Here is a 25212-nt window from a genome sequence, read left to right as displayed (position 1 = left end):
GAAAATTGGTTGCAGTCTATCACAGTGCCATCCGTTTCGTCACCAAAGCCCCATATACTTCCCACCACTGCGACCTGTATGCTCTCGTTGGCTGGCCCTCGCTTCATATTCGTCGCCAAACCCACTGGTTCCAGATCATCTATAAGTCTTTGCTAGGTAAAGCCCCGCCTTATCTCAGCTCACTGGTCACCATAGCAGCACCCACCCGTAGCATGCGCTCCAGCAGGTATGTTTCACTGGTCACCCCCAAAGCCAATTCATCTTTTGGCCGCCTTTCCTTACAGTTCTCTGCTGCCAAAGACTGGAACAAATTGCAAAAATCACTGAAGCTGGAGACTCATATCTCCCTCACTAACCTTAAGCATCAGCTGTAAATAGCCCATCCAACTACCTCATCCCCATATTGTTATTTATTTCATTTATTTTACTCCTTTGCACCCCAGTATCTCTACTTGCACATTCATCTTCTGCACAGCTATCACTCTTGTGTTTAATTGCTAAATTGTAATTACTTCACCAAGACGGCCTATTTATTGCCTTACCTCCGTAATCTTACCTCATTTGCACACGCTGCATATAGATTTTTGTTCCTTATTGTGTTATTGACTGTACGTTTGTCAATTCCATGTGTAACTCTGTGTGGTTGTTTGTGTCGCACTGCTTTGCTTTATTTTGGCCAGGTCGCAGTTGTAAATGAGAACTTGTTCTCAACTGGCCTACCTGGTTAAATAAAGGTGAAATATATATGTAGATTTTTAATTGTTGGTATCACTTATTTTTTATTAAAGCATATGTGTCAGCCTCTTTGCCATTCGTCAAAGCTTTGTTGAGTGTTTGCAATTTGCACCCACAAATAGACATTGCTCCACCCACATCATTCCAGTGTGTGCAAAAGGATTGGAATCAAAAGATGCACTTGTCTTTGGTATCGCCATGCAACAAGATAGCCCCGATGTGCAGGTGCCTTTTTTAACTCTGTTATTAAAAGACCAAACAGTTGTCCAAATGCTTCTTGCTTAAGTGATGTCATCAAGAGTAATTGCATTGAGCATGATCTGGAGTCAAGATCCTCTTCACTGAAAATGTTGAATTTAACAAACACATACACCTACCATTTTGTGCAATGGCTTGTTGTGCAGTCATTGTACAAATGTGTCAATATCTAACTGTTGCTGTAGCAATATGAAGTGATCACAACAAAAGGACATTATGTGACTTTCCGATCAAAATGAGACAATTCAAATAGTGTATCTTATTTTGTCTGTTGAAATAGACAATATCAAAAAGTGATTTGCTAGTAAAGTACGATTGTCTGATATAGATTCAGATAAAAATCAGAGAGAAAAATTGATTTTACACAAATATATATTTTCACATCCAAAGAATAAAACATATACAAATGACTTTCATACAGTAGAGTGGAGGCAGGGTGTGTAGACTTCCAAAGACACACATATATATATATATATATATATATATATATATATATATATATATATATATATATATATATATATATATATATATATATATATACAGTACAGTTGTAACATACAATACAGACATTGTCCTTGAAAATACTTTGTAGCAAGTGCTACTTGAAATATCAAAGTCGTCCAATATGAAAACGGCTTTGAATACAGTTTTAAGATCAGATTAAGTCCTTTAGTTAGAAACTGTCCTGCAGTCCGTGTCACATTCTGACAAATGTTACGAAACAGGATGCATTTAATTCACTTGCCATAAATACAGCTAGCTAATATGCAGATGTATCTGAGAGTTGGTACCGACATGTGTTCTGGTCCTATACACACGCTTGTGCAGTGTCATGGTGTTCATTTAGTTACCAATGGTCACTGTATGATTATGATTGAATAACGTTCCAGTGGTAGATGCCTGTTCCTCTTCCTACAAAAAAACTGGAAAAACAACTCCAAAGGAAATTACAGATGCAATTCAGGCATCATTCACCCTCCATCGGAGGACACAGGCAACATGGAGGTGTGGCTTTGCTTGTACCCTTGTGCACAGCTAACAGAAAGGGCACAAAGAACATTAATTTAAATGTCCGACTGATGGGTAAGGTACGCTAATAATCGTGCTTCCTCTAACATCAACAAAAACAGCAAAATGGTACAAACAAAAAAGCGAACCCCCTGACAACCTTCCACACATTAGACAGCTGCTTCCTATTTCAATGCCTCGCATACACCCATAAATACTGTGTTATATACACTGCACATTCACAAAACAGTCACAGCACCCACCCCCTGCAAGATTTACAACATATTTACATCTGATTGTGAGTTGGTTCTAGCATTTGGATGAAAACATTATTTTAATAAAGTTATGAAATCCAAATGAATGATCCAAGGAGGAAATGTGTAATATATGAACATAGTGAATAAAGTGTATACGTATCACTGAGAGGAATGTAATGTTGATCCTATGTATAAAACTATTCTATAGATTTACAACAGTGCCATAACCAAATTTCATCATTGAAGTAATATTCAGTTGTACAAGGACAGATATTGGCATAAACTATAATAGTTGGTAATGGTAAAGCTTGTAACTTTTCACAAGTTAATTAAGCACCAAAAAGTGACTGTACTGTATCTTTTTGTCAGGGTTTCCATTAGCTGGTAATAGTTGGCTTTTGGCCGCTAAAAAAATACAAAAGCCAATAAATAAAATTGGCACCGGCCATTTGTCTGGGAGGAAGAAATAAAATACATCAAAATAAGGCTTTTTACCCCATTCATTAATAATGGAAATACCAATTGCTGTAAATGCATTTCACCGGTCACGCTTATAAGGCTATGCGCTAATTTGCCGAATTTAGTGGAATTAAATTGGCGCGTGTGTATATTCGCAATATATCTTATTTATCACACACTCACAGCATACAGATACAGAACCTTTGTGTGGAAAATCTGTTAGACCGCTTTTATAAACCCAGTAATTGCGCAACAATTGTAAATGCAATCCTGCATTAAAAAATAGATTTTGGGTCACAATTAAAACGAGCTACTATTTTTTTTCTCAACTGGTAATTGTAGCACTCTTCTCATTCGCCATTCAAATACATAGGGAACGGAAGGCAAGCTCTGTCATCATAAGGTCCTGTGTTCAGTCGGTAGAACATGCTGCTTGCAATGCCTGGGTTGTGGGTTTGATTCCCACAGGTGACCAATACAGAAATGTGTTTACTCACTACTGTAAGGTGCTCTTGATAGATGTCATATTCAATTTGTCTCCCCTTCTCGTAAGCCTGTTATATTGGACAGTGTCATTTTTATTGATATGTTTGTAAGTGTCAGCAGAGTAGCCTACCCTGTAATTTGTCTTATTAAAAAGATTCTGCTAATGTCTCCAGTCAAATAAAGTGTAGTAGAATTGCATGATGTGTTTTTCCCAGAAAGAATAAACGTATATAGCCCAGGCTAGTATTCAATACACACTCCACCATTCATTGAAATTCATTTTTTTGCAGACAGTGATTGAGTTATTAGCTTAAATTCTGACTATCCAATCTACTCATCACATTATGAATGGTAGACTATCTTACATAAGTCTACAAATGCAATGATGCACGGAATGCTTAATTATAAAGGTGTATTTTTTATGGTGAACATTTGCTTCCCCAAACTTGAAACTCACGTGTCACATATACATATGCTAGCTCGTGATTTTGCTCTTTCGATACTCGTCTTGTTGGCTGAGGAAAAGTACATGTGAACAGTTATTCTAACATCTTCAAAGTGCGCAGTAAGGACACAAGTCATTGCATCCTCAACTTGCATGTTCTGTTCAGATGAATTACAATAATCTAAATGTGATTTATGTAATTCTGAGCAGTGGGTGGAAGCCCTAATCAGGTTACGCACCCAATGCATATGGGTCCAGTAAATGTCTCGAAGATCCATTAAATTAAAATATGCCTGTCAAATTTCCAGCGACACATTTTCATAATGGAAACCCTGCTTTGTGTATAGTTGCTGCAAGTGTAACCTTGTCCTCAACTTTAGCCTAGATTCAGCTAGACTAGAGGAATACAGAGCATAGCCTCATAGTGGTATAGTTGTAATGTGTAAAATTAACCGACAAGAGCGATTATTGGTTTGGCACAAAGCAAGTCACAAATAGCATTTTTTTTTGGCAAACAGCCAAGCTTTATCTAAACTCATAATATCATAATTTGGATTGTCAAACCTCCTTTTGACTTGTACAGTCATGTTGAAAGGACTGCCCAATATGTAAATGCTTTAAGACAAATAATCAGAATATATACATTCGGCTTCCACTGAAAAGAGCAACAGCATGTTAGAACATGTATACTTAGAATATAGTGATTCTGACAAGGCAGATAAAACGATTAAGTGCCCATTCAAACATGTTAATCGAAGGTAGCAAATGTAGTTTTTTTCAGTGTGTATAATTCTTCTATTGTTTATCCCTTCTTTTTTGGGGGGGTGCTTATGCAGAAAATATCGGGAGAACAGTTCAGTTCTCCAACGTCGCTGTGTGACAGTAACCCAGTAACCATAGTAACAAACTGCAGCCCACCCAACCTCCATTCCCAAACACACTGCAACCCCCACCACTTCCCCCACCCCTCCCCTCATTCCCAAACACGCTGCAGCACACCCTCCCCCCTCCTCCCCCCAACCCTCCATTTCCAAACAAGATGCAGCCCCTCTCCATTTCCAAACATGCTGCACCCCCACCCCCCCTACCCCACCCCTCCCCTCCATTCCCAAATACACAGCCGAGTTAGCCTTTCTTCAGGCAAACGGGTTCTCCGATTTTAAGATGGAGGTCTCGATGTCAAGGCAGCCCCCCTTGCCATTCAAGTGTTCTGTGTTGCTGTCGATGCTGTAGCAGCCCTGGACATCGGTGATGGACGAGGCTGTGTATGAGGCGGACCGCATGGCATCCGAGTGGGTCAAGGTGCTCCCAAACTGCATACGGTACTGTTTCCAATGTCTCCTCAGAACACCTTGCACCTGCCAAGACACAATGTGGACCATTTCATTCAGTACACAGAATATACATGAATACAATTAGCAATGAATTACTTTCATGAATGACTAAGAATGAATTAACCCTAATTGCAAGACTATCCATGTATCTTCATACAGTATTTGCCTCGCCATCTTCCAGTCATTTACAAGGACCCTTGTCCTCTCCATGTGTCTTGTGAAGCATGGCTGTCAAAGGAGGTAAAGGGCCAAGCAAACCAAATCCATACCCTAATTACTACTTTGGTACAAAACCCTCTCTAGCACTGCTGATACCACTCTGTGGACGGTCCCTTGACATCTGGATGCATGCCAATGCTTTCATGATCTCTAGTCTGGGAGAATCCACTCCTGAAGCTCACACACTCCTATGCAATGCTCTGGAAGGTCAACTCCCGGGGAGGGTATGCAAAGAGAAAGTGTCCTAACCTCAGCTTATACACACAGGGGGCTGAGGACAAGGAGGTACAGGGGAGGAGAGAATTGCAAAATTCCTGAAACAGTCCTGGAAAATTCTTAGCTGGCAAGGGAATCATCCAACCTAGAATTCTTTATCTGGGATTTCAGAAAACCTGATGGACATGATTGTGGGTGAGAAACATACCTCTCCGTTGAAGAAGCAGAAGATGGTGGCCACCAGCAGCCCCTGAAACAAAAGTGTTGCCCAGTCAGGTGATTAATGCATCATCATTTCCCGAGGAGAATGTCTCAAGTTCTCTAACAGCAAAAAAACTGTTGAGGCATGGGGCAGAATGCTGATTTTCACACTTTCATGCATTTTGGCATCAGGTCTTTCGAGGAGCATGTAAAACAAGTGTGAGAGAGAGAGAGAGAGAGAGAGAGGAGAGACAGAGAGAGAGAGAGACAGCAAGAGACAGCGACAGACAGAGACAGAGTGTGACAGAGAGAGAGAGAGAGAGAGAGAGAGAGACAGCAAGAGACAGAGAGACAGCAAGAGACAGCAACAGACAGAGACAGAGTGTAACAGAGAGAGAGAGAGAGAGAGAGAGAGACAGCGAGAGACAGAGACAGACAGAGACAGAGCCGTACAGAGAGAGAGAGGGAGAGAGAGAGAGAGAGAGAGAGGGGGGGGGAGAGAGAGAGAGACAGAGACAGAGCAGTACAGAGAGAGACAGAGAGAGAGGGAGAGAGAGAGAGAGAGATAGAGACAGCAAGAGACAGAGACAGACAGACAGACAGACAGAGCGGGACAGAGAGAGACAGAGAGAGAGGGAGAGGGAGAGAGAGGGAGAGAGAGAGAGAGAGAGAGAGAAAGAGAGAGACAGCAAGAGACAGAGACAGAGCGTGACAGAGAGAGAGAGAGACAAAGACGTTGTGTTGTATGATTTATTGAGCTGAATCAGCCTGGCCCCAGAACGCTCCAACTGCACCTCCCCATCATGAGCTGCAGCATTCAACCCTCCCCTCCCAGACAGTGACTTATGTTTTCCTTCCTGCCAGTCTTCCACAGGCCATGGGATAAAGATGCAGGAGCTGACAGGAGTCGACCTGGTCTTCATAAAAACTCACAAGCCAATAATAGGGAACACAGTGAGAGACAGTGGCTTTAGATGAATGTGTTTGATGCGCTTATAGACAGTAACTCTGGACAAGAACATCTGCCAAATGACAAAGGACAACACACACATCCAATGCTATCAGAAAGTATTCACACCCCTTGACTTTTTCCACGTTTTGTTGTGTTACAGCCTGAATTTAAAATGTATTAAATAGAATGAAAAGTGAAACGTATTAAGTCAATAGATATTCAACCCGTTTGTTATAGAAAGCCTAAATAAATTCAGGAGTAAAAATGTGCCTAACAAGTCACATGGTCTCTGTGTTCAATAATAGTGTTTAACATGATTTTTGACTATCTCATCTTTCAACTACACACCTACAATTATCTGAAAGTTCCATCAGTCGAGCAGTGAATTTCAAACACAGATTCAACCACAATAACCATGAAGGTTTTCCAAAGAAGGGTACCTCTTGGTAGATGAGTCAAAATAAAAAAGCAGACAATGAATATCCCTTTGAGCATGGTGAAGTTATTAATTAGGTTGAAGGAGGTTGTATAGATACAACCAGTCACTGCAAAGATACAGGCATCCTTCCTAACTCAGTTGCCGGAGAGGAACTCAGGAAATAGCTCAGGGATTTCACAATGAGGTCAATGATGACTTTAAAACAGTTACAGAATTTAATGGCTGTAAGGAAACTGAGAATGGATCAACAACATTGTAGTTACTCCACAATACAGACAGAGTGAAAAGAAGGAAGCCTGTACATAATACAATTTTTACAAAACATACATCCTGTTTGTAATGAGTCAGTAAACTAAAACTGCAAAAACTGTGGCATAGGAATGAACGAACCGGCCTTGTCCGTACCATGAAAAACAGCCCCAGACCATTATTACTCTTCCACCAAACTTTACAGTTGGCACTATGCATTGGGGCAGGTTGCGTTCTCCTGGCATCCACCAAACCCAGATTCGTCCGTTGGACTGTCAGATGGTGAAACGTGATTGATCACTCCAGAGAACGCGTTTCCACTGCTCCAGAGTCCAATGCTTCACACAACTCCAGCCGAAGCTTGGCATTGCACACAGTGACCTTAGGCTTGTTTGCGGCTGCTCGGCCATGGAAACTCATTTCATGAAGCTCCCAACGAACATTTATTGTGCTGAGATTGTTTCCCGTGGCAGTTTGGAACTCGGTAGTGAGTGTTACAACTGAGGGCAGATGATTTTTACACGCTACGCGCTTAAGCACTTGGTGGTCCCGTTCTGTGAGCTTGTGTGGCCTACCACGTTACGGCTGAGCCGTTGTTGCTCCTAGATGTATCCATTTCACAATAACAGTACTTACAGTTGACCGGGGCAGCTCTAGCAGGGAAGTTATTTGAAGAACTGATTTGTTTTAAAGGTGGCATCCTATAACGGTGCCACAATGAGTCACTGAGCTCTACAGTAAGGCCATTCTACTGCCAATGTTTGTCTATGGAGATTGCATGGTTGTGTGCTCGATTTTAAACACCTGTCAGCAACGGGTGAGGCTGAAATAGCTGAATCCACTCATTTGAAGGGATGGCCATATACCTTTGTATATATAGTGTATATATTTAATCACTTTGGAATTCAGGCTGTAACAACAACATGTGGAATAAGTCAAGGGGGATGAATACTTTCTGAAGGCATTTTACATAGAAATTCATTCACCACAAGCCAACTGGGAGACACACCAAACATGTGGAAGAAGGTGCTCTGGTCAGATGAAACCAAAATTGAACTTTTTGGCAACAATGCAAAACATTATGTTTGGCGTAAAAGCAACACAGCTCATCACCCTGACCACACCATCCCCACTGTCAAACATGGTGGTGGCAGCATCATGGTTTGGGCCTGCTTTTCTTCAGCAGGGACAGGGAAGATGGTTAAAATTGATGGGAAGATGGATGGAGCCAAATACAGGACCATTCTGGAAGAAAACCTGATGGAGTCTGCAAAAGACCTGAGACTGGGACGGAGATTTGTCTTCCAACAAGACAATGATCCAAAACATAAAGCAAAATCTACAATGGAATGGTTCAAAAATAAACATATCCAGGTGTTAGTATGGCCAAGTCAAAGTCCAGACCTGAATCCAATCGAGAATCTGTGGAAAGAACTGAAAACTGCTGTTCACAAATGCTCTCCATCCAACCTCACTGAGCTCGAGCTGTTTTGCAAGGAGGAATGGGAAAAAAATTCAGTCTCTCGATGTGCAAAACTGATAGAGACATACCCCCAAGCGACTTACAGCTGTTATCGCAGCAAAAGGTGGCGCTACAAAGTATTAACTTAAGGGGGCTGAATAATTTTGCACGCCCAATTTTTCCGTTTTTGATTTGTTAAAAAAGTTTGAAATATCCAATAAATGTCGTTCCAATTCATGATTGTGTCCCACTTGTTGTTGATTCTTCACAAAAAATACAGTTTTATATCGTTATGTTTGAAGCCTGAAATGTGGCAAAAGGTCGCAAAGTTCAAGGGGGCCGAATACTTTCGCAAGGCACTGTATATTACTGTAAGCCTAGAAATGTATAATTTCACTGAGCTGGGGTAACTAGCAGAGAATAGATAGTCTTACCTGATAATGCATTAAGATGTGCATGATGTAGTCGTAGATCTCAGAGGAGACTCGTTCCTCTGGTTTGTAGGGCAACAGGACGTACTGGATGCCCAGGAGAGGTACAAGAATCAGGGTGGCGCGCACAGCCTTCATGTAGAGGCTGGACTCAGCCTGGTTGGTCACCTTCAGCTTGGTGATCAGGACGCGCACAATGTTCAACAGGAAGAACAGGTTAACCTTGGAGGAGAAGGAGAGAGAAAACGGACAAATTAGTCCGAATAATATTAGCAGTCTAGAGGACATGATTATCCAAAGGACCCGCTATACCATACCGGAAATATAGAAGAAATACTGTTCAGGACTGTTAGCAACAGTGTGTTCATTTCTTGATGTTGGAAAATTGTGAATTCTTAAGTTTCTGAATCACTGATGTCGAGAGTGGATTCACATAATCACCATTACAATTCTCGTATTGACCAGACAAGGAGAAAACATAAAATCAAATCAAATGTATTTGTTAAGCCATTTTTACATTAGCAGATGTGCTTTTACAGAAACCCAGCTTTAAACCCTGAACAGAAACCAATGCAGATGTAGAAGCACTGTGACTAGGAAAAACTCCATAGAAAGTCAGGAATCTAGGAAGAAACCTAGAGAGGAACCATGCTCTGAGGGGTGGCCAGTCCTCTTTTGGCTGTGCTGGGTAGAGATTATAAGAGTACATTGAAATTTTTAAGGCCAGATCGTTCTTCAAGATGTTCATAGATGACCAGCAGGGTCAAATAATAATCACAGTGGTTGTAGAGAGTGCAACAGGTCAGCACCTCAGGGGTAAATGTTAGTTAGCTTTTCATAGCTGAGCATTCAGAGGTCGAGACAGCAGGTGCGGTAGGTAGAGAGAGAGAGAGAGAGAGAGAGAGAGAGAGAGAGAGAGGGTCAAAAACAGCAGGTCGCATGTCCAGTGAACGGGTCAGTGTTCCATAGCTGCAGGCAGGACAGTTGAAACTGGAGTAGCAGCACGACAAGGTAGCACATTATGCAGAAGTCCTCAAAATAAAGAAACATCAGCACATCTGATAAGACAATGCAGCGGTGTACCAGATTGGACCCTCAGACAATAATTGTAAAGCACAGGAGGATGCTTGATTTGCCGGTTTACTTTGAAGGGTGACCAGTGACATGTTGTTCTGCCAAATGACTCATGGATGAGTCAGTCCACAGAGGGACCAGCCGTTGAGGCCAAACTGCAGGTAAATTAAAGGGATAGTTCTGTGAAATTATTTACGTAGATATTACTTGGCCAATTTAACAAAACTAAACTGTGAATTTCAGTCTCTCCTTGTCCATAGGCTGCTTTCACGGTAAGGAAATTAAATATGTAATTTCACTGAACTATCCCTTTAAAATTAAAACAACATTCTGTTACACTGCACTCCCCTTTTTATCCAAGATTGCACTCAACAGTCGCCAGAATATAGTTTTTTAATTTCCCCGAACCTAACTGTATTGCAGACTTACCAACAGAGCAGCGCAGATGGGCCCATGGATTATGTAGAGGAGTGAAGTGTTGGAGCTTATCCAACAACTGTAGGAGGGAGAATCAGGCATTCAGGAGAATCAGGCATTCAGGGTCTGCTACTTTTATTGTTGAAATTCGATTTAAAAGGAGATGCTTACAGGAAACATATGAATAAAAAAATGTAATTGAAAGCACTAGAAAGCAATCGATATCAGGGTAGGGAATACTGGTAGCTGTCATAGAAACTAATGACAGGACATAGGCATTATGCTGTATGAATAGTTTGTAGTTTTAAGGAATGATCAATTCGATGAAAACAATTAAGGGAAAAAGCGATGGAAGTAACTCACTTGTCATTGTAGTAGTAACTGCGAGCGATCGCATGTATAGATGCTGGAATTAGAGGAAAGCCTGAAAAACAACAGACATCCTTTGTTAGTGACAAACAATGCTACTTCCATGAAATAACATCACACTTCATATCCTATAAGGGATATGACGTTATCCCCAAAATATACCCCACCCGTGGAGATAGTACCACATCCCCCAAAAACCTACCCCAGCCGAGGAGATAGTACCACATCCCCCAAAAACCTACCCCAGCCGAGGAGATCCCAAAAACCTACCCCAGCCGAGGAGATAGTACCACATCCCCCAAAAACCTACCCCAGCCGAGGAGATAGTACCACATCCCCCAAAAACCTACCCCAGTCGAGGAGATAGTACCACATCCCCCAAAAACCTACCCCAACCGTGGAGATCCCAAAAACCTACCCCAGCCGAGGAGATAGTACCACATCCCCCAAAAACCTACCCCAGCCGAGGAGATAGTACCACATCCCCCAAAAACCTACCCCAGCCGAGGAGATAGGACCACATCTGCCAAAAACCTAACCCCAACCGTGGAGATCCCAAAAACCTACCCCAGCCGAGGAGATAGTACCACATCCCCCAAAAACCTACCCCAGCCGAGGAGATAGTACCACATCCCCCAAAAACCTACCCCAGCCGAGAAGATAGTACCACATCCCCCAAAAACCTACCACAGCCGAGGAGATAGTACCACATCCCCCAAAAACCTACCCCATTCGAGGAGATAGTACCACATCCCCCAAAAACCTACCCCAGCCGAGGAGATAGTACCACATCCCCCAAAAAACCTACCCCAGCCGAGGAGATCCCAAAAACCTACCCCAGCCGAGGAGATAGTACCACATCAAGTGCTGTTTCTCAGCGAACACGGCAACAACGATGAGGGTATGCAGGTATATCCCTTCACATAGCATCCAGAAGTAGTTGCAGCCAAACAGATAAAGATGGATGAACACGGACACTTTACAGCTTGTCTAGAAAAAAGAACACGGGGTGAAATTTAGGGCTGGCCACACGATATACGACATCATCACCATATTTAGGTGCCGATACCATATCTATTGCGATTCTCAAGATTCTATATGTATTGCGATTCGATACTGTGACTTTATTGTGATTTGATATTCCTAACATATTGCTCATAAAATAGCAGAGTTTTGACACAGGTACAGCTGACTGGCGCTAGCTGTCGCTACCTAGCTAACGCAAAAATAAGTACTATCAATTTGGATCCATGTCACGTAGTTTTTCTGGGCAAAATATCTATAAATGAATATCTATAAATGAATATCTATAAATGCAGCAGTAAATTAGCAGTGTGTGTCCTACCATTACCCTGGTGTGTGGCTGTATGATATACATAACATAGTATAATATAGATATACAATTATTTATATTTATATACAAACGCATGTTATCTACCACCCACACACCTACCTACTACCCACCCACCCATCCATTCATCCATCCATCCATCCATCCATCCACCCATCCCTCCAACGATCCATCCATCCACCCATCCAACCATCCAACCATCTATCCATCCAGCCATCCCTCCAACGATCCATAAACTCACAGGGTTTCTTTGTACCAGTTCCTGGTTATTCGCCACAGCGGTCAACCAGATGATGGTGATGACCGAGTTCAAAACAAAGGAGAAGAAGAGGTTTTTGTGGAGAGTGACCCTTTGGCAACTTAAACTCCTACACGAAAGGAGAAAAGGAGTAGACGTTGTCATTGTGGAGATAAAAACAGAAACACAAGGTAAAAAGTTATTTGTACCAGCTATCTGTGAATAAAAACAGACCGAGGAACAACGCCTTTGAGTATTTAATTATTTATGTTGTTTGGTTAATTTATACTCACTTGAAATTGAAAAATATTCCCAGGGAAATGAATAGGGATATCAGTGACAAGCCGTGGCCAATGAGAGCCAAGTAGAATAAATTCATGGCAGTCTGGAAGAGAGTAGACACGATAAGCCTCATATTATCCTAGCATGTCTTAGCCTGGCTAACACCCTCACTACATAATGCACTCAATAATCAATATAAAATGTCCTTGTTAGTTTTAGTCAAAGAGCCCTGATAATCACAGAGCAGAGAGCTCAAAGCCTTAGCCAAATACCATCTCCACATGTTTTTTCAAATGCTTTATGTCCATTCAAAACAGCAATCTGCAAGTTTCTCTAGGAGGGCATACATTTACATTTAAGTCATTTAGCAGACGCTCTTATCCAGAGCGACTTACAAATTGGGCAAAATAACATTCCTCACATGCAGCAAGCAACTGTTTTTGAATTACTAGAACATCCATTTGATATTCTTTTGACTTTATACTGTAAAATCTTGTGTAATTGAGAAGATGAATAAAAATATTTCAGACTGTGACGTACCATCCTGCCTTCTTTAGTGTGCTCGTTGCATCGCGTGTAGTTAGTCCACGTTCGGTTGCTGTCGGGATGCAGAAACCAGTGTCCGTTCTCACTGCAGATTTTTGTCACCATTTCTGTAGAGCATTACATCAAAATGCTGGAGATGAAACTCTAACCACATCAGATACAGGCTTCAAAATGCAGAGATCTGAAGTTCATCTTCAAAACAGGTCCTTTTTCAGAAAATGTCATCTTTCCTCGCAGTAATATAATTTGCAAGTGCTTTTAAAGCAACAAAGTTTCTGAAGCCTCTGGGACTTGAATTAAATAAAAAGTAAATGGAAAAAGAAAAAAGAAAGGCATTTGATAAAAAAAGGATGGGACTGCCCCTCAAAACGACCAAACGAGCCCGGAAGGAGGAGGGATTGCTGTGTCTGCCTCAAACCCAGTGTTTCTCAATGTTGATCCTGGAGGATCCACTGTATGTTGGATTTCACTACCAATGATATCACCCCATTAGACTAGGGCTGTAGAACTCCAGTCCTGGAGAGCTACATGATGTGCAGGCTTTTATTCCAGCCCAGCACTAATACACCAGATGAAACTGGTCGTGGTCCCGACTGATGACTATGATTAGGATTATTTGAAAAAGATGTGTTAGTGCTGGGCTAGAACAAAACCCTGTGGTTTATTTACATCTGCTTGGTTCGAGGGAACTAATGAACTAGAACACCTTGAATCTGCTATTTTAGAATTATTCCAAGACAGAACATATCACATGAAATAGCTGAAATGATTCAAAGTTACATTTTCTACATTTAATTCAGCAGTTTTTATGGGAGTTGCAGGTTTAAATGAAAACCTGCATAAAAGGTGGGTCCCCACTCCCCAGGAACTTTAGCCCATGTCGGTGGGCACATGGTGGGCCTTCAAGGGGCTCACCTGAGGGGTCAAAGTCCTGGAAGTAGTCAGGGCAGTGCTGCTCTGAAGTGAAGCCTGCCTCTGTGTCGTCCCAGCACAGCCATCCATCCCAGGTCCGGTTACACACTGGCCCTGCAGCATAGAAACCATCAGAGTTCAAATAAAGCACTTGTTCACATAAAGCAGGAGCACTGAGAGGTCACTGAGAGGTCACTGACACTGTCTGCTACAAGAATCAACAGGTCACGTCAATCAATACGCAGTTGAAATCAATATGTGATATAAGTAAAAATGTTGTTTGTTGACATCACAGTCAGTAGTTATTAGAGACACCTGCTGATATATTGTGTTGCTAATGCTAACGTCTTCATTTATTCTTGCATACAAATCAGGTTAAATAGATTACGATTCTGCCAATGCTCCTATTGTATGGTGGAAATGAGACATTACAGTAGATAACCCAGATATTGAAATATCCCTCATCCCATATCATTGTTTCCTGACTCTGTCTTCCATCAACCATAACATCAATTTTAGGGAAAAAAATTGAATGGGAAAGGCATCTTTTAAAGAAATATCAGCCAGGATGTGTATCTACCTCTGCCTCTCTCACTGTATTAAATATCAGCCAGGATGTGTTTCTACCTCTGCCTCTCTCACTATGTTAAATATCAGCCAGGATGTGTTTCTACCTCTGCCTCTCTCACTGTGTTAAATATCAGCCAGGATGTGTTTCTACCACTGCCTCTCTCACTGTGTTAAATATCAGCCAGGATGTGTTTCTACCTCTGCCTCTCTCACTGTGTTAAATATCAGCCAGGATGTGTTTCTACCTCTGCCTCTCTCACTGTGTTAAATATCAGCCAGGATGTGTTTCTACCTCTGCCTCTCTCACTATGTTAAATATAAGCCAGGATGTGTTTCTACCTCTGCCTCTCTCACTGTGTTAAATATCAGCCAGGATGTGTTTCTACCTCTGCCTCTCTCACTATGTTAAATATCAGCCAGGATCTGTTTCTACCTCTGCCTCTCTCACTATGTTAAATATCAGCCAGGATCTGTTTCTACCTCTGCCTCTCTCAGGAGAGACGCTATCCGAAGCGGTGCAGCCAACGGGTTTCTCCACGCATCGCGCCGACAGAAACAAACACCTTTCTGGTAAGAAGAGGGGTGGAGGCGTATGCCTTATGGCTAATGAGGCATGGTGCGATGAAAGAAACATACAGGAACTCAAATCCTTCTGTTCACCTGATTTAGAATTCCTCACAATCAAATGTAGACCGCATTATCTACCAAGAGAATTCTCTTCGATTATAATCACAGCCGTATATATCCCCCCCCAAGCAGACACATCGATGGCTCTGAACGAACTTTATTTAACTCTTTGCAAACTGGAAACCATATATCCGGAGGCTGCATTCATTGTTGCTGGGGATTTTAACAAGGCTAATCTGAAAACAAGACTCCCTAAATTTTATCAGCATATCGATTGCTCAACCAGGGGTGGAAAACCTTGGATAACTGTTACTCTAACTTCCGCGACGCATATAAGGCCCTGCCCCCCCCTTTCGGAAAAGCTGACCCACGACTCCATTTTGCTGATCCCTGCCTACAGACAAAAACTAAAACAAGAAGCTCCCACGCTGAGGTCTGTCCAACGCTGGTCCGACCAAGCTGACTCCACACTCCAAGACTGCTTCCATCACGTGGACTGGGACATGTTTCGTATTGCGTCAGATAACAACATTGACGAATACGCTGATTCGGTGTGCGAGTTCATTAGAACGTGCGTTGAAAATGTCGTTCCCATAGCAACGATTAAAACATTCCCTAACCAGAAACCGTGGATTGATTGCAGCATTCGCGTGAAACTGAAAGCGCGAACCACTGCTTTTAATCAGGGCAAGGTGTCTGGTAACATGACCGAGTACAAACAGTGCAGCTATTCCCTCCGCAAGGCTATCAAACAAGCTAAGCGTCAGTACAGAGACAAAGTAGAATCTCAATTCAACGGCTCAGACACAAGAGGCATGTGGCAGGGTCTACAGTCAATCACGGACTACAGGAAGAAATCCAGCCCAGTCACGGACCAGGATGTCTTGCTCCCAGGCAGACTAAATAACATTTTTGCCCGCTTTGAGGACAATACAGTGCCACTGACACGGCCTACAACGGAAACATGCGGTCTCTCCTTCACTGCAGCCGAGGTGAGTAAAACATTTAAACGTGTTAACCCTCGCAAGGCTGCAGGCCCAGATGGCATCCCCAGCCGCGCCCTCAGAGCATGCGCAGACCAGCTGGCTGGTGTGTTTACGGACATATTCAATCAATCCCTATACCAGTCTGCTGTTCCCACATGCTTCAAGAGGGCCACCATTGTTCCTGTTCCCAAGAAAGCTAAGGTAACTGAGCTAAACGACTACCGCCCGTAGCACTCACTTCCGTCATCATGAAGTGCTTTGAGAGACTAGTCAAGGACCATATCACCTCCACCCTACCTGACACCCTAGACCCACTCCAATTTGCTTACCGCCCAAATAGGTCCACAGACGATGCAATCTCAACCACACTGCACACTGCCTTAACCCACCTGGACAAGAGGAATACCTATGTGAGAATGCTGTTCATCGACTACAGCTCGGCATTCAACACCATAGTACCCTCCAAGCTCGTCATCAAGCTCGAGACCCTGGGTCTCGACCCCGCCCTGTGCAACTGGGTACTGGACTTCCTGACGGGCTGACCCCAGATGGTGAGGGTAGGTAACAACATCTCCTCCCCGCTGATCCTGAACACTGGGGCCCCACAAGGGTGCGTTCTGAGCCCTCTCCTGTACTCCCTGTTCACCCACGACTGCGTGGCCACGCACGCCTCCAACTCAATCATCAAGTTTGCGGACGACACAACAGTGGTAGGCTTGATTACCAACAACGACGAGACGGCCTACAGGGAGGATGTGAGGGCCCTCGGAGTGTGGTGTCAGGAAAATAACCTCACACTCAACGTCAACAAAACTAAGGAGATGATTGTGGACTTCAGGAAACAGCAGAGGGAACACCCCCTATCCACATCGATGGAACAGTAGTGGAGAGGGTAGCAAGTTTTAAGTTCCTCGGCATACACATCACAGACAAACTGAATTGGTCCACTCACACAGACAGCATCGTGAGAAGGCGCAGCAGCGCCTCTTCAACCTCAGGAGGCTGAAGAAATTCGGCTTGTCACCAAAAGCACTCACAAACTTCTACAGATGCACAATTGAGAGCATCCTGGCGGGCTGTATCACCGCCTGGTACGGCAACTGCTCCACCCTCAACCGTAAGGCTCTCCAGAGGGTAGTGAGGTCTGCACAACGCATCACCGGGGCAAACTACCTGCCCTCCATGACACCTACACCACCCGATGTTACAGGAAGGCCATAAAGATCATCAAGGACATCAACCACCCGAACCACTGCCTGTTCACCCCGCTATCATCCAGAAGGCGAGGTCAGTACAGGTGCATCAAAGCTGGGACCAAGAGACTGAAAAACAGCTTCTATCTCAAGGCCATCAGACTGTTAAACAGCCACCACTAACGTTGAGTGGCTGCTGCCAACACACTGACTCTGACTCAACTCCAGCCACTTTAATAATGGGTATTGATGGGAAATGATGTAAATATATCACTAGCCACTTTAAACAATGCTACCTTATATAATGTTACTTACCCTACATTATTCATCTCATATGCATACGTATATACTGTACTCTATATCATCGAATGCATGCTTATGTAATACATGTATCACTAGCCACTTTAACTATGCCACTTTGTTTACATACTCATCTCATATGTATATACTGTACTCGATACCATCTACTGTATCTTGCCTATGCTGCTCAGTACCATCACTCATTCATATATCCTTATGTACATATTCTTTATCCCCTTACACTGTGTATAAGACAGTAGTTTAGGAATTGTTAGTTAGATTACTTGTTGGTTATTACTGCATTGTCGGAACTAGAAGCACAAGCATTTCGCTACACTCGCATTAACATCTGCTAACCATGTGTATGTGACAAATAAAATTTGATTTCAGGATGTGTTTCTACCTCTGCCTCTCTCACTATGTTAAATATCAGCCAGGATGTGTTTCTACCTCTGCCTCTCTCACTATGTTAAATATCAGCCAGGATGTGTTTCTACCTCTGCCTCTCTCACTATGTTAAATATCAGCCAGGATGTGTTTCTACCTCTGCCTCTCTCACTATGTTAAATATCAGCCAGGATGTGTTTCTACCTCTGCCTCTCTCACTATGTTAAATATCAGCCAGGATGTGTTTCTGCCTCTCTCACTATGTTAAATATCAGCCAGGATGTGCTGCCTCTCTCACTATGTTAAATATCAGCCAGGATGTGTTTCTACCTCTGCCTCTCTCACTATGTTAAATATCAGCCAGGATGTGTTTCTACCTCTGCCTCTCTCACTATGTTAAATATCAGCCAGGATGTGTTTCTACCTCTGCCTCTCTCACTATGTTAAATATCAGCCAGGATGTGTTTCTACCTCTGCCTCTCTCACTATGTTAAATATCAGCCAGGATGTGTTTCTACCTCTGCCTCTCTCACTATGTTAAATATCAGCCAGGATGTGTTTCACCTCCTCACTATGTTAAATATCAGCCAGGATGTGTTTCTTCTGCCCCTCACTATGTTAAATATCAGCCAGGATGTTTTCTGCCTCTCTCACTATGTTAAATATCAGCCAGGATGTGTTTCTGCCTCTCTCACTATGTTAAATATCAGCCAGGATGTGTTTCTACCTCTGCTCTCACTAGTTAAATATCAGCCAGGATGTGTTTCTATCCTCTCACTATGTTAAATATCAGCCAGGATGTGGGGCTTCTGTCTCCGGAAGGATGGTCACTGTCCTGTTAAATATCAGCCAGGATGTGTTTCTCCTCTCACTATGTTAAATATCAGCCAGGATGTGTTTCTGCCTCTCTCACTATGTTAAATATCAGCCAGGATGTGCTTCTGCCTCTCTCACTATGTTAAATATCAGCCAGGATGTGCTTCTGCCTCTTCACTATGTTAAATATCAGCCAGGATGCTACTGCTTCTGCCGTCTGCCTCTCTCACTATGTTAAATATCAGCCAGGATGTGTTTCTACCGGATGCGAGCTCTCACTATGTTAAATATCAGCCAGGATGTGTTTCTACCTCTGCCTCTCTCACTATGTTAAATATCAGCCAGGATGTGTTTCTGCCTCTCTCACTATGTTAAATATCAGCCAGGATGTGCTTCTGCCTCTCTCACTATGTTAAATATCAGCCAGGATGTCTTTCTGCCTCTCTCACTATGTTAAATATCAGCCAGGATGTGCTTCTGCCTCTCTCACTATGTTAAATATCAGCCAGGATGTGTTTTACCTCTGCCTCTCTCACTATGTTAAATATCAGCCAGGATGTGTTTCTACCTCTGCCTCTCTCACTATGTTAAATATCAGCCAGGATGTGTTTCTGCCTCTCTCACTATGTTAAATATCAGCCAGGATGTGCTTCTGCCTCTCTCACTATGTTAAATATCAGCCAGGATGTGCTTCTGCCTCTCTCACTATGTTAAATATCAGCCAGGATGTGCTTCTGCCTAAAAGCTCTCACTATGTTAAATATCAGCCAGGATGTGCTTCTGCCTCTCTCACTATGTTAAATATCAGCCAGGATGTGCTTCTGCCTCTCTCACTATGGTAAATATCAGCCAGGATGTGCTTCTGCCTCTCTCACTATGTACTTTGTATCTCTTTTGTCAGGTGTTTAAGAATTTGTCCTTAAGTGACTTGCCTAGTTTAATTTAAAATATATATATATATATATATATATATATATATATATATATATATATATATATATATATATATATATATATATATATATATAATATATATATATATATATATAAATAAATAAATAAATACAAATAAAAGAAAGGTCGTAAATGCACTTTTGCAAATATCTCCAAATGTTTTGGTTTGATAAGTCAGATAAATCAGGATTATGTTTAGAGTCTATAAAAAGCTGTGGCATTACACCTGTAGCGTTCCCCTAACATTAAGTATGACTGAACACAGCTAACACTTTACGTCTGTTCTGTCAGATGCTCCCTCTCTCTCCCGAAGCCTCCTGCAGCTCCCCTTCCTCACTAACTACTCCTTACCTCTCCTCACGCACTTACAACCACCACTCTCAGACAGACACCCTAGAGCCACACCTTACTGTGTGATAGGATTTCTAATTAGCCAAGACGCCAAGCGAACACCTCCTAGCTGATTGCCGGTGTGACTGCAATGCTAATCAGACACAACGCTTGTGGATTACCATCCAAATGAGAAGTTTACAGCACCTTGTGTAAATTACAACACAGCAGCACTGATATATTGGCATTCCTCTCAGTCCCTCAGGCTGATTTAAGATGCACTGTCTCCTCACCTGCCAACTGGTTAATGTTAATGGTCTGGATACTAATAGACTGGTGGGATTATCACACTTTAGTCATTGACTACACAAAACAGATTATTTTCTTCTTCTTCTCCCTATAAAAGAGCTCCTGAGTGGACATCAGGTGCTCAACTCGAGGGCTTATGCAACATGAATCGATCCCACTTAGGATTCAAACTCATGCACTCAGTAATCAAGTTATCGTACCTAATGGGCTGAAGATGTAGCCAATAACCATTAATTTTTGGCGTTTGGCAAATATTTTTCCTGAAAGCAGGTAATATCTGTTGTTTTTGTTACCTATTTTGTTGTGGTCGTTATCCTTCATGATTTTCTGGTAGCACTCGAACTGGGCTGTCACAATCTTGTTCCTGGTGAGTCCTATATCGTGGTAGACATTCAGCTGTAGGTGCTGCTGGGTACTGTTCACCTCTGGGCTCGCCGCAACTAAGATCTGCAAGGAGAACCCATAACATCACATACCATACCATAACACATAGCATCACATCACATACCATAACACATAGCATCACATCACATACCATAACACATAGCATCACATCACATACCATAACAGATAGCATCACATCAGAATACCATAACACATAGCATCACATACCATACCATAACACATAGCATCACATCACATACCATAACACATAGCATAACATACCATACCATACTACACTGCTTAAAAAAATAAAGGGAACACTAAAACAACACATCCTAGATCTGAATGAATGAAATATTCTAATGAAATACTTTTTCTTTACATAGTTGAATGTGCTGACAAAGAAAATCACGCAAAAATGATCAATGGAAATCAAATTTATGAACCCATGGAGGTCTGGATTTGGAGTCACTCAAAATTAAAGTGGAAAACCACACTACAGGCTGATCCAACTTTGATGTAATGTCCTTAAAACAAGTCAAAATGAGGCTCAGTAGTGTGTGTGGCCTCCACGTGCCTGTATGACCTCCCTACAACGCCTGGGCATGCTCCTGATGAGGTGGCGGAGGCTCTCCTGAGGGATCTCCTCCCAGACCTGGACTAAAGCATCCGCCAACTCCTGGACAGTCTGTGGTGCAACGTGGCATTGGTGGATGGAGCGAGACATGATGTCCCAGATGTGCTCAATTGGATTCAGCTCTGGGGAACGGGCGGGCCAGTCCATAGCATCAATGCCTTCCTCTTGCAGGAACTGCTGACACACTCCAGCCACATGAGGTCTAGCATTGTCTTGCATTAGGAGGAAGCAGGGCCAACCGCACCAGCATATGGTCTCACAAAGGGTCTGAGGATCTCATCTCGGTACCTAATGGCAGTCAGGCTACCTCTGGTGAGCACGTGGAGAGCTGTGCGGCCCCCCAAAGAAATGCCACCCCACACCATGACTGACCCATCGCCAAACCGGTCATGCTGGAGGATGTTGCAGGCAGCAGAACGTTCTCCACGGCGTCTCCAGACTGTCACGTCTGTCACATGTGCTCAGTGTGAACCTGCTTTCATCTGTGAAGAGCACAGGGCGCCAGTGGCGAATTTGCCAATCTTGGTGTTCTCTGGCAAATGCCAAACGTCCTGCACGGTGTTGGGCTGTAAGCACTACCCCCACCTGTGGACGTTGGGCCCTCATACCACCCTCATGGAGTCTGTTTCTGACCGTTTGAGCAGACACATGCACATTTGTGGCCTGCCGGAGGTCATTTTGCAGGGCTCTGGCAGTGCTCCTCCTGCTCCTCCTTGCAGAAAGGCAGAGGTAGCGGTCCTGCTGCTGGGTTGTTGCCCTCCTACGGCCTCCTCCACATCTCCTGATGTACTGGCCTGTCTCCTGGTAGCGCCTCCATGCTCTGGACCCTACGCTGACAGACACAGCAAACCTTCTTGCCACAGCTCGCATTGATGTGCCATCCTGGATGAGCTGCACTACCTGAGCCACTTGTGTGGGTTGTAGACTCCGTCTCATGCTACCACTAGAGTGAAAACACCGCCAGCATTCAAAAGTGACCAAAACATCAGCCAGGAAGCATAGGAACTGAGAAGTGGTCTGTGGTTATCACCTGCAGAACCACTCCTTTATTGGGGGTGTCTTGCTAATTGCCTATAATTTCTAACTGTTGTCTATTCCACTTGCACAACAGCATGTGAAATGTATTGTCAATCAGTGTTGCTTCCTAAGTGGACAGTTTGATTTCACAGAAGTGTGATTGACTTGGAGTTACAGTGTGTTGTTTAAGTGTTCCCTTTATTTTTTTGAGCAGTGTATAACATAGCATGGGCTGGCAGGTAGCCTAGTGGATAGAGCGTTGGGCCGGTAACCCAAAGGTTGCAAGATCAAATCCTTGAGCTGACAAGGTAAAAATCTGTCATTCTGCCCCTGTTCTTAGCTGACTTGCCTGGTTAAATAAAGTACACTGCTTTTGTATTCAATGGATTTTCTGCTGTCTGATATTTTTGTTCTAGATCAGTCTGCCAGTGTCCTGACCTATATATTATTATATTGACCACTTACTAATTATACAGGCACCTTATTGATTACTCATCAATATAAATGTTCATTCACCAAAGTTATTTAGATTTTCCACATAAAGAAATCACTAGAGCGAGAAAGGATACATACACCAATTAATGCTCCCAAACAACCATGGTGTTGTACTACTGAGCAGAGTATTAACATGGCACACATGTTATACAGTGTATGAATCCCCCCACTGACACAGTAGACAATATGGTCCTGCATTTGTGTGTGTGTGTGTGTGTGTGTGTGTGTGTGTGTGTGTGTGTGTGTGTGTGTGTGTGTGTGTGTGTGTGTGTGTGTGTGTGTGTGTGTGTGTGTGTGACAGAGAGAGCGACAGATAGAGATACAGAGTAAAGAAAGTTAACTCTTGCCTCAGTAGCAGTGCCCAGTAGGAGACAGATGACCATCCAACAGTACCCAAAACAATCCATCTTCTTTTTTGGCATATCAAACAATCCACTCTTCTGGTTATTTCTCCCTCTTTAATGACTATCGATCTGTTGAAAGGGAGAAAAAGGCCATTGAAACACAGACTTACATTGTCATTTACACCATTAACTGTTTCTTAGTAAGAAGAGGGTTTGGACAGGGTTTCCCAGTATTTTCAGGTTTTCTCTCACAAAAATCACAATTTATTTGTATAATAACAACAACATTCGGATGTTCTAAGTCCACATCAATGCTAAAAACACATCAGGAGACCCATTTTGAGGTCTGAAAAAATCGTAAAATTGTTGAATTCTGGATGTAGTTACCCTTTAACTCAACTGGGCACCACCCAGAGACTGTTGTTTGGTTAGCTGCGTTTCTGTGGGGCTCATCTGATTGCAGAGTTTGCAAAACAAATAGCCACTGGGTCGATGCAAATAATCATGATATTATTCTAGCAGGAAGGCACAGGCTACTTTGTAGTTAACATTTAATTGAGAAGATTTTTGGGAAAGCCTTTCTATCTACCAGGAGATGGTTATCATTAGCATTATCGCTAATGGGTACAAAGTGACATACGCACGCACACACAGCATACAAAACACACAGACAGGGACGGGAGGTAGTGTACCAAGTGGGGCGGCAGGGTCGCCTAGTGGTTAGAGTGTTGAACTAGTCACCGAAGGGTTGCAAGTTCAAATCCCCGAGCTGACAATGTACAAATCTATCGTTTTGCCCCTGAACAGGCAGTTAACCCACCATTCCTGGGCCGTCATTGAAAATAAGAATTTGTTCTTAACTGACTTACCTAGTAAAATAAAAACTCTATCCTGTTTCTCAATCTGGTTCTCTTTATCATTCTTCTCAATCTGGTTCTCCCTCCCTCAGCCCATAACTCTATCCTGTTTCTCAATCTGGTTCTCTCTCCCTCAGCCCATATCTCTATCCTGTTTCTCTCTCTGGTTCTCCCTCCCTCAACCCAAAACTCCATCCTGGTTCTCTCTCCCTCAGCTCATAACTATTTTGTGCTCTTAAAAGGGCATTCATTTAACATGAATATCACAGCAATTAACACCATTACATTTCCATTCCTCCTTCACCGCTGCCGTTGTATTCCTTCTCACATCTATGCGCTCGCCTCTCACCTCTTCCCTTTGCTTGTGAACTTCAATACACATCAGCTGTATGTGACCAGGCGAAAAACACTTTCCAAGCCAAACAGCTACACGCTGCCTACATAGTTGTCAACATTATTAGCTAAAGTAACGTCATAGTCAGCAAAGCTAATAGAACTAAGACGTTAGTAAACCCGCTACAATCATGCAGTAACGTTACAATGTACCGTCAGTAAGCAGTTACACCGGCAGGCCCCAGGGGCAAAAAAATAGTCAACCCAAAAAGCTTGACTTGGAAGAGTTCCAGTGTTGTGTTGGATAGTCATAGCCAGCTAGCTAACATA

At 42.9% G+C, this 25212-nt stretch overlaps 1 protein-coding gene across 1 annotated transcript in view; it reads right to left on the bottom strand.

Annotated features, from left to right (window-relative positions):
• Window positions 1-4739: 4739 nt before the first annotated feature.
• LOC135518970 (calcitonin gene-related peptide type 1 receptor-like) overlaps window positions 4740-25212 on the bottom strand; it is a 51481-nt gene continuing 31008 nt past the window's right edge. Inside the window, exons 2-13 of the mRNA XM_064943957.1 lie at window positions 23696-23821; window positions 21109-21262; window positions 14347-14457; window positions 13426-13538; window positions 12897-12988; window positions 12607-12733; window positions 11851-12004; window positions 11009-11069; window positions 10658-10724; window positions 9158-9376; window positions 5629-5670; window positions 4740-5009 (exon numbers count right to left, since the gene is read on the bottom strand). Coding sequence (XP_064800029.1) covers window positions 4788-5009; window positions 5629-5670; window positions 9158-9376; window positions 10658-10724; window positions 11009-11069; window positions 11851-12004; window positions 12607-12733; window positions 12897-12988; window positions 13426-13538; window positions 14347-14457; window positions 21109-21262; window positions 23696-23770 — 1437 coding nt within the window. The 5' untranslated portion in view covers window positions 23771-23821 and the 3' untranslated portion in view covers window positions 4740-4787. The remainder of the gene's footprint in view (window positions 5010-5628; window positions 5671-9157; window positions 9377-10657; window positions 10725-11008; window positions 11070-11850; window positions 12005-12606; window positions 12734-12896; window positions 12989-13425; window positions 13539-14346; window positions 14458-21108; window positions 21263-23695; window positions 23822-25212) is intronic.

Source organism: Oncorhynchus masou, chromosome 29 (assembly GCF_036934945.1).
Source record: "Oncorhynchus masou masou isolate Uvic2021 chromosome 29, UVic_Omas_1.1, whole genome shotgun sequence".
NCBI classification, from domain to species: domain Eukaryota; kingdom Metazoa; phylum Chordata; class Actinopteri; order Salmoniformes; family Salmonidae; genus Oncorhynchus; species Oncorhynchus masou.
This window is presented reverse-complemented; position numbering and strand designations above follow the sequence as displayed.